At 46.2% G+C, this 10,106-nt stretch overlaps 1 protein-coding gene across 4 annotated transcripts in view; it reads right to left on the bottom strand.

Annotated features, from left to right (window-relative positions):
- Positions 1-2,043: 2,043 nt before the first annotated feature.
- Positions 2,044-10,106, bottom strand: part of SPIRE1 (spire-type actin nucleation factor 1) — a 129,690-nt gene continuing 121,627 nt past the window's right edge. For 3 of the 4 annotated variants that reach the window (XM_014938564.1, XM_014938562.1, XM_014938565.1), the window contains 3 exons: positions 9,459-9,486; positions 9,234-9,370; positions 8,121-8,382 (listed from right to left, as the gene is read on the bottom strand). In XM_014938564.1, the coding sequence (XP_014794050.1) occupies positions 8,130-8,382; positions 9,234-9,370; positions 9,459-9,486 (418 nt within the window). In that variant the 3' untranslated portion in view covers positions 8,121-8,129. Of the gene's footprint in view, positions 8,383-9,233; positions 9,371-9,458; positions 9,487-10,106 lie in introns of all 4 variants that reach the window. The other variant, XM_014938561.1, reaches the window with a different exon arrangement.

The raw sequence follows: 10,106 nt of genomic DNA, 5'->3' as shown, positions 1-10,106 counted from the left end.
TCCCAGAAAAGTGACCACAGGCTCCTCTATTCTGTCTAGGGCCAGACTCCTCTGCCACACCTCAGGGCCAATACCAGTTACGCATCAGTTTTCTGCATTGCTTTCTTCTTCCAGAAACAGATCCTTGCCTGCTTGTGCTCAGTCCTTTTCTGCTTTCCTCCAGGCTCATTGGGAGTGGGGAAGCTTTGGGTAGGAAAATGACTGCTTTCTTCCAGAGGCCAGTTCCATCACCCACCTGCCTCTCTCCGCTGCCGGACAGCGCTGCTGGTTCTTGCCTTGTGACGCTCCTGCACCTCTGGGCTTGTTGATCTTCCTGTGGCTGCTCATTTTGCCAGCGTACAAAGGACCTTGCAGGCAGCCGTCACACTGGGACCAAGTAAGCTCCAGTGTTTAGCAGGTGAAGTGATTCTTAATTTCCAAGAAACTTTCCTGGACACTTTCACTCTTCTGCTTTCTGCTCATCTAGTTTGCATACGGGCTGCCCGCCCTTCTTCTCCCTTGACCACATGACTCTTCTTCATGGGCTCTGGTGGGATCTGTAGCTGTATGTTCAACCCTGCTTAACCAGAGCTTAAATGCTCTGGTTTTGAAGCACTCAATTTCCTGCCCTGGTTCTGTCACTGTTATAGTCTGAGCTGACCCTTGGGGCATTTGGAATTGCTTATCTTGGGCCTTCCCTAGGGAAGCTCCCCCATCTTTTCTTTATTTACTGGAAATGGCTAAAAGATATTTATGAAGTCCGTTTTATGTGGTGTGCATTGACTGAAGGGGGTCTGTCAAAGGCAGAAAGCCACATGTGAGGGAAGGTGCTAGGCTGCTTGTGGGATTTGGTGCTGGTGTATCAGATCTCCAGGTTGGTCAGAAGGCTGCTCACCCTGCCCAGTAACTACAGCTGCATTGCTTGTGCCTGATGGGGGTAGATGGTTCCTGACCACAGGGGAAACAGTGAGGGGAGATGGCAACGGTGATTCCCAGAGTGTGGCAAATTGGGCATTTTAAGCTGTTGAAGATACCAAACTTGAGGTAAACTCTGGTTCCTGGTTGATGGCTGTTTTTCATGCTGGCGTAGATGGGCTCACGTTAGCAACAAAAGGCATTAACTTAAAATAGTGCAATCAAATGCTTTTGTGTGTAATGAGGTTTTTGGGTGTTTGTTGTTTGGGTTTTTTTTCTGACTTGCCCTTGCACGAGTATGAGTCCTCCATGCTCCCCCCATGCTTCTTACAGCTTTTCCCCCACCAGGTCAGCAGCACCATGGGGGAAAAGGGTTGTATTTGTTGGGAAAAGGGGTAATCCTAGTGTAAGTTGCAGTATGCTTGAAAGACTTGCATAAACCAGTAAAGGCACTGAGCTGCAGCACTTAGCGTGTATCAGGAACTGATGTATATCAGGCATTGATGTATGTGACGATGTCTTAAAGTAGCACTGAGTAAGATGACATTCCTTGATGTGACACTTTTCATTTAAAATCTTCAGGTGGAGCAGGGCTTAACGCCTTTCCTATTCTTGCATCTTCCTAGATTGTAAGCTGTGAAGGGCAGGACTCTGTAAAGTGTCTGTGTACTAGTACTATGGTGCTATCTTAAATAAAATTACATCTTCAGTTTAAAAAAAAACCAAAACACTTCTGGGTGTAACTGCTATAACATAAAATGGGCCATTGGTTTTCAGAGACCTCCAGGAGGCAGGTCACGCTTTCACTATGAATTTTTTCAAGAAAAAGGCATTTTTGTGAAGCACAACTCCTGTCTTCTTAGTTCTTCTGCAGCTGAGGTGGTTGAGGGATGAGTCTGGTTTTATTGGAAGGCACTTGTGATTAGAATAGTCAGTAAGGGCTCCTAATTTGGGGCCCTGCTGGTACAAGACTTTCCTGTTTTACTCTTGTACAATTTTGTTTCTAGCCTAGTTAGAATCTGCAGCGGCGAGGGTTGAGGACTCCACCTGCCCAAGCACCGAGGGACGTGCCCTTGCCAGTTGTGCCGGGTAAGAACCGATGCTGGCCGGCTCCACAGTTACCTCAGGGAAGTGAGAGCAACACACTGCTGTTTTAAAGAGCTTTTTATTAATAACGCATAAACAAGAAGTTGCATTTCAGTACCACAGAACATGAAAACAAGCAAGAAGATGATTCTATTGCCTTTCTCTGTCAGAGCTGATGCCCCAGGTGTCCCTGAAGCCGCACAGTGGGTACAGGCGCAGTGACAGCAGGGAAGGGTTTGTGCTTTGGGCCTGGTAATGTCCAAAAAGTGCATTTCCCGTTTTGGATTTTCCTTGTTCCTTCACTGAAGGAGAGGGGGAACCAGCTTTAACAGAAATACAGCACAAATACACTCCTCGTGCCTTTGTTTTGCTTTCTGACTCACAGGTAACGTGGCCACCAGCCCCTGCAGTAGAACTGTGCCCATCTTCAAGGTCTAAGCCAAAGCCTCGGCCTCCACAGAAGCCACCAGAACGCAGCCCCTCTCTAGACACGTGTCACCTGGTCCTTATTTCCACCAAGCTTGGGAAGCCAACCTCCTGCAGAAGTTGCAGCAGCTCGTGCCCGTGTCCTTTAATTCAGGATTTGTCACCCTGTGACAATGCCCCACGGGAGCTTTGCCCCATGGCCTGTCCTGCAGCAGCCGAGGCCTGGCCCTCCCGCTGCTCGGCGCTGACCTGGCTCTGGTAAGGGACGGGCAGGGAGGGCCCGTAGCTTTGTGTCAGCGCTGCAACTGCAGGCCAGGCACCAACAATGTATTTTTTTTTTCCCCCACATTGTATGATCACCTTTTTGCACTTGCAGGGTTGCGTTTTTTTTTAATCAAATGGGTTAATAATCAAACAGGTCTTTTCCAGCTGTGACTGTAAACGAAGTAGCCTGGTACCTTGAAAGACTGTCTCCTTAAAAATGGATTTTTTATTAGCTATGGAAAGGTCTATTCCAAATGGCTTCCTCTAGAATTGCTCTATAAAAACCATCTCGATGACCTTTGCAGAGTGCAGCATCTCCTGTCACTATTTCAGGGCACAAGGCCCAGGCTCCCCATGGCTCCGGCACTGGGGTCAGGCAGGAGCTGCTCCACAAAACAGCCCCACCAGAGGAGAAACAAGAAAGTTACTGAATTGCAGTTCAGTGCAAATCAACAAGCAACCCTACCACCACATGAAATTTGCTGTGCCTATTTGATAACTTGTTTAGCTCATTGCTTTCAAGAGGTGGGATCCTGTTTGCCCTGACACGGAGCACTCACTTCTCAAAGTTCTTTAAGCAGTTGTAACTCTTTATGGACCCTGGTTTTGCAGACAGGGACCCCGGGGCGCAGAAAGGCTCACAACTTGTGCCAGGTAAACTGAGCAACAAGAGCAGCTCTGGGATTTTTCAGCGTCAAGCTGAAAGAGGGGACTGCGGCGCTGGACTCAATGGAGCTGCCGTGAGGACAACACTCATGGAGTTACACTAATGTGTGAGGAAAAGGGTTCTGTGTCTTGTGTATCACCTCAGACTGAGCTGATGTCCCTCTCTGGTTTGTCTCCTGCCAGGAAGTTTTGGTGAACAGTAATTTCAGGAACCGAAAAACGTGAAACACAGTCATAAAAATCAGACAGAAACAACAAAACAGATCTTTATAGCTGGAATCAATAGTCATAAACATTCTCAGATTGGCCTTAGGATACATACATACAAAAGAAGAAGAAATAAACCACAGCAGCTCCAAGTTATCAACATGGAAATACTATAAAATTTTACGGTACCATTGACATAATCCATATGCTGTAGCACCAGAGCGTACAGTCGCGGCACCTTTCCCTCATGCCTGTGTGCTGTCACTGTTTCACAGATGAGACCCAGCTCCTAAGACAGACATTCCTAAAGGATGTAGGGAGCTGCTGGATGAGGTAAAGCACAAAGGTAGCCATCAGGAGCCTAAAGTTGGAGCTTCTAAATTAGTTTTAACCTGTAGAGCATGCAGCCAGTGACTAACAGTGGAAGCTGATGCTGAACTTGCCCGGGGGGAAAAGGGAGCTTGAGAGAGAGAGAGAAGAACGTAATAGTTGTGCTAACGATGTTCTCTCCACTTCTGGCTTAAAAACTAAAATCAACCAATTAAAACCTCTCCAAAAGACTGCCAGCGTTTCTCCCAAAGCTGAGGGATGGAGATTTCCCAAAGCCCATAGGTATGAGAGGCAGGACAAGCGTGCCTCGGCTACAGAGCGGCAGTGTTGGAAGCAGCAACACATAGGTAACAGAGAGAGCGGGCTGGGAACGGTGACTCGGTGCTAATCACATCACTGGGGTTACACAAGCAGTTTTATTGCTATTCTAAGAGTACTTCAACATGTTTCCCTCCCTTCATGCAACCCAGCCAGAGTTCAGCTGTTATTCAATCATTTTCATTAACAATTCTTTGCCAAAAGAAACGTCTGACTGATGTTGCAAAACCATGAAAGCATGAAGAAGACAAGGAGAGAGGCAGAACCTTTAAATCAGCTTCCATGTGAATAATTAACACAGACAAAGGCTAGAATGGAAAGGCATTTTATTTTCGTCAGGTAACAGCCCCTCCCTGTATAAAGGAAATAATGGGGAATAGGGGAAAAAAGCAACAAACCCCCAAAGCCATCTTGTCACCGTGAACATCTGAAGCTTCAGGTTTTGGACGGGCGGGAGCTGCAGCACAGGCCAGCTCGCCTCCTCCACCGCCACCGTGAGGCAGAGCTGCTTCTGAATTCTCCACAACCAGGTTCACATACCAAACAAAACTGATGCTGCCAGTGGCGTTTGTCTAACTCCCCGGGTCTCCTATGACATATTTAAACAGACCTTGGGCATATTAATAAAGCTAAGAAAAAACTTTAAAGATTTGGAAAAAACCTCCTGGGAGGGAGCTCACCGTGCTGGTCCCACGTTCTTTCCAGCAGTAATTCCCTCTAAAATGCCTACGGAGTGCAAACTGTAGTAGGGGGCTGAAAGCGTTAACTGTAATAAAGAGAATAGCCAACACACATATAAATAAGACTCATTTCCTTTTTAAAACATCATGGGAAAGTCAATTCCCACTGCATGATCCATGGAGGCTTCCTAAATATTAATAAATATATTACAGGTATTTACAAGCTTCTGATTTCCTCCTCTGAGGCTAACGTGAAGTTCAGAGCGTAAGTAGGACATGCTGGGCAGCACCGCGGGGCGCGCAGGCAAACAAATGGCTGCAGTGGATTTGGGATGCTAGCGCAAGCAGCGAGATGGAAAGCTAAAAATAGCCCACTCTGCCGAGATCCAGGCAACAGAGCTCCTTCAGGCTCCGCGTGACAAACCAACCCCCGCTTCCCCTGCTGCCCAACGAAATGCCAGGGTAACGCGGAGCAACCGTGGCCGAGAGGGAGGGGGGAGGCAGCCCCCTGCACCACCTTTCCTACTGCTTGCTGCAACGTCTCGCAGCAGCCCACAGGGATTTTTCCAGGGAAAACGGCAGGTATCCATGCTCTGCCCCACAGCAGCTCCGCATAAGCAACACGGAGCAGTCCGTACCACCATGGCGGCGTTTGGTGTTCACACCTGGGCTAGCAAAGAAGAGCCTGGCCTGAGCCAAGGGCTACGGGCCATCCTGGGAGGGCAAAGCTGGATCCCGAGGCTCTGCTGCTTCCCCAGAGTTGTCCTGGACACTGCTGAGGCAGAGGGGGACACAGGCGTGCCACAGGGACTCGTTTCCCTCTGCACACTCAGGACTCAGCCCTTGGATCCTGCCTGCTCCACAACATCCTACATCCCTCTCTCAGGGGAACATAAGCACACGGGATACCTTGCACCTCAGCAGCCTGAGGATGCCAGGGGAGAGGGCTGCCCGCAGAGGACTGAGCGACCGTAGCGTGTGGCTGGGGCATCTCCAGGAGAAAATGCTAAGAACAACAACGGGGGAGACACAAAGCGAGATTTCACGCCTTTCTTTCGGTCGAGTTTTCCTGATGCACTGTGCAGCAAACACACGGCCGGGTTTTGGCACAGAAATGAGAAAAAGTGCTGATGTGACTGAGATCAGGTGACCCTTCCAGCAAGAGCAGAGCTCTCCAATGAGCCTGTCTGTGCTGCTCACCCCCTGCCATCCTACAGCCTCCTCTCCTGCCAGTACTCCAGGTGCTGGGACGTGCCCGCTTCCAGAGGCATCCCGAGGAGAGGGCCAGGAGAGCTGACCTTACACGGGACAGCTACGATGGAGAGTTAGCCCTGAGCCCTGGTTTTCCTCTTTGCATTGGTTCAGCAAAAGTTAAAAACATTCTTTCAATAAGCCCTGCATATGCCAAAATTCTCATTTTTCCAAGGGGGCGTTTAAAGAAAAATAAAGACGGATGAGTCCCTGGGAAGGTTTAAGGAGACTTTTGCATGTGCTTTTCAAATCAACTTCAAAAGATATGACACGAGTGCCTGCTCCGAAGGCTGCAACGTAACATGGAAATACGCTTTGAAGGGGAAGCCTTGTTCCCCTGGGCAGAGGAGGCAGCCCACAGCGGGGCTGGAGCCCAGCTACCACAGGGGAACCAACCAGCCCCGGTGCCCCACGGCCTCCGGGCTGTGCCTTCCCGGGGCTGGGGGGGCTCTCTGCCTTCTCCTGGGCTTATCGATGCACGAGATTCGGACGGGAGAATCTGCTGTGATTAATACATCTTTAAAATCATGTTACGGAAATCCAGACCCAGCTACTTTGGAGCAGTTCTGAGGTATCTCTCATTAACTTGAAGTATAGAAATGTTAATAAATAGATCTGAAACTTTTCTGCTAGTTCATTCTATAATACACTGCTATATAGATATTAAATATGCCTCAGGGTATTAAAAATTTTATGAAAAAGTTACAGTAGTTGATTTTCAAGTATTAATATCTTGGCTATGTTAGCTTGTTTTTAAATACCAAAATGATCTGGCCCCAAATTATTCACTAAACTCTGGCTATGCCTGAATTTAAAAAAAGTATTTAGAATATATAATAAAAAAAAAGTGCAAAAAAGCATGAGACGTCAGTTAACATTGTAACATTCTTGGAACTTCTAAACACCTAGTCTAGCACTCTTTCGTAGGTGAATCAAAAAGGGAAAAAGAATGAAAAAAGGTAAAAGAAAAAAAAAAGAGAGAGATTGCTCCCAATCTGAGACAGCACCGTCCCAAATTTCAGCAGAACACGATTTTTTACAGCCAAGTTATAAACCCCAGAAAAAATGGGGTTCTCAGCGGATATGCTGTCAGACGTAACTATAGCAGTATTTGTGTGCTCCATTATGATACAAATGTACACCTTACCCACCATTTCCTCTGAGTAACAACGAGAACAACTTTACAGGTGTTCAGGTAAAATTAGAAGCCTCCCTTATTTCCCATCCTCCCCATAAACTGTACAACTCTGCCTACTACTAAAATCCACTGCTACTAGTAAGTCATCGTCATACATTCAAGATAGAAAGTAAACTACTAAAACCTGCTCAGGAGACACTTAGAAGTACACTAAGGCTTAAAAAGTACCGCAGCTCAGGGGAACGGCCAACCTCACGGGCAAAGAGCTTCACAGCATTATTTTGCCCCAGGACACAGACTGTAGAGTCCCGTGCTGAACCCTGATCTGAGAGCAACCAAAGCAGTTCAAAGGAAGATGGTTTTGACCCCAGCTGCTGACGCTCCATGCCCGGTGCGCGCTGCAGCACTTTGCTGTTTCCACTAGGACGTGAGCATCCCGAGGGTGGTGATGCCAATATGACTTACTGTTTGCTACCCTGCTAACACTGACACCTTGTTAGATTTGGTTCTCCATTAAACGTGACGTTTTCAGCTCATCTCCTGAAAAATGATTCAAAGCGTGGTTAAAAAAAAGATTGAAAGCAAGAAAAGGCTTTCTAGTTTCAACGCGCACATACAAAAGAGGCAACAATCTCAAACTACTGATTTTCTCCCAGTGGGAGCAGCTGACCCGTGGGGTATCATTCTGCACAGACCCACACACAGCGTCCTGCGTCCCCGGGAACCGTTGGAGTAGGAAATCCTGTGACCTAATGCAAATTCAAGCCAGTCAGGTGAAACTGAAGCAACGGGATGATAATCCAGTTTCAGTGACCTTGCCCATGGATGATGACCTCATGAAGACGAAAGCAAAGGAAAAGGCACAAGGCTCAGATCTCATTGATAGTCCTTTCCGAGGGGCAGTACTCGGAGGTTCCCGGCGATGACATGTAGAAGGACTGTGTTTTCCTTTTTAACCTGGCTCGCTTGTTGGCCAGGGACAGGCTGCGCCGGCTGGAGTTGATGATTTCTGAAATAAATTTCTTGCAGTCCACGCACACCTCCATCGTGCTCCAGTCCTCCATTAATTCTTTGGGAAACTCTTCGTGTGACTTATCCACAGATTTGGACCTTGAGGTCAACCTGAAAGGCAAAAGAGCAGGACGTGTCACATTATTTAGCAGCAAGGCAGCGTTTTCCTTCAGGACACAGCACATCAGAACGGTCTCGATTTAAATCTTCCTTTTTCCTGTCCCAAAAATGACACCAGGAGACCAAACACCAGAGAGGAAAGCTTCTGCCAGCAAGATTGCAGGGTCACTTACTGAGGGTATGTGTAACATTTACCTTAAAAACCACAATCTTATTAATAAATATAAAGAGACAATGCGTTTGGCTAATTTGACACAGCATCATAGCACTAGTGATTTATGCAGAGGTTTTATGCTGTAGATGACCTCAAAAAGGAGCATTTCTTTTATATTTAGTTTTTCAGATTGTCTGCACATAAGATATAAAACCAGTAGATAACTCGATAATGTCAAAGTGAAAAAAAAAATAGTTAAAATTAGAATTAGAAAAATTAGGGAAAACAAAGATAAATCTGTGGAAGACATCATTGAATTCCCATTCAGTGAGTGATTCTAAGCCTGCAAAACTTATCTCCAGAGAGTCTATTCACACCAGAAAAAAGCCATGCTAAGGATATTTTTTGGGAGGTGCTACAGAAACACAGTTGTTCCAGACTCTCATTATTTTTCACCTGTAAAGTGAAAAAGGTTTAAGCCGTGCTGTTAGCATTGCTATTTCTGTAAGTCAAAGCAATGAGCGGAAGAGACATGGATTTTCAGGCTTCGGAGAAGTTCCTACAAGCATTAGAAACATTGACAACCACAAAACAGGTAGACAGCATCTTCTTTATGAATGATAACTCAGCATGAAACACTTTGGAAGCGCTTCCAGGAGACACAACGTGAGCTAGGGTTGTTTCTCACCTGGACATGCTCCGCAGTGATCGGTGGTGACTGGTAGAGGGTTTCTCTGGCCTCATAAAACTTTCTCCTCTTTGCAAGGTTGAAGGTCCCAGTGAGAAGATGGGGAGAGTAGAATATGGCTTTGATGGCAACCGCATCTGTTGAGAATAGCAGGAGGAACATGCAGTATCATTACAAAGATTACTGCTTTTTAGAAAGAATCTAGCCATAAGTTTGTTGACTTACCTTTTTGCAACACTGTGAGCATACAGGCCTGTGGAAGAAAGCAACGGCATGAATCATTTCACTGGGAAAAATTACATTTAAATCAAGAATAATGGATAAATGTTTTCAGGAGTTCGAATCCTCCCCCATCCTCCCATTAAACAAACATTTTTATTTTTAAAGTTTCTTCAGTGTAATAACTTCAGTTGTAACATGAGGCCAGAAGCAGGGAGAAATGCTAAACAAGAACTACGGCTAAATTAAAAAATAGGAAAAAAACAAAATGAAAGAGCTGTTTTTCCTCTAAAGAAACCTCCTTTGGTAACTGACACAGTAAGTCAGTGATTCCATAGATCTCCAGACTTACTGGCTCACTGCACAACTTAAAATTCTTCATTTTGCCTGCAAATGATTCCTTTTCCCTTCTCCCCCCACCAACACTCCAAAAATAATCCAAAAGGTAAATCGCCTGAAATGTTTTCCCCAACAACAGAGATTACGCAACTGTTGACTGGGGAGTCTGAATAAATTCCATCCACTGTCCCATGAGCATAAAAGACAAATGAGTGTTTATTTCACTCATTGAATAAAGAGTTTCATTCGAAGGAAGCCATTCTGTCACTTGGGAAGGAACTGGTTTTGCATAATTTTTTTAACATCAACTGTTAC

Source organism: Calidris pugnax, unplaced genomic scaffold (genome assembly GCF_001431845.1).
Source record: "Calidris pugnax isolate Ruff unplaced genomic scaffold, ASM143184v1 scaffold13, whole genome shotgun sequence".
In the NCBI taxonomy this organism is placed as follows: Eukaryota; Metazoa; Chordata; class Aves; order Charadriiformes; family Scolopacidae; genus Calidris; species Calidris pugnax.
The sequence above is the reverse complement of the archived record's forward strand: the minus strand, read 5'-3'. Positions and strand labels throughout refer to the sequence as shown.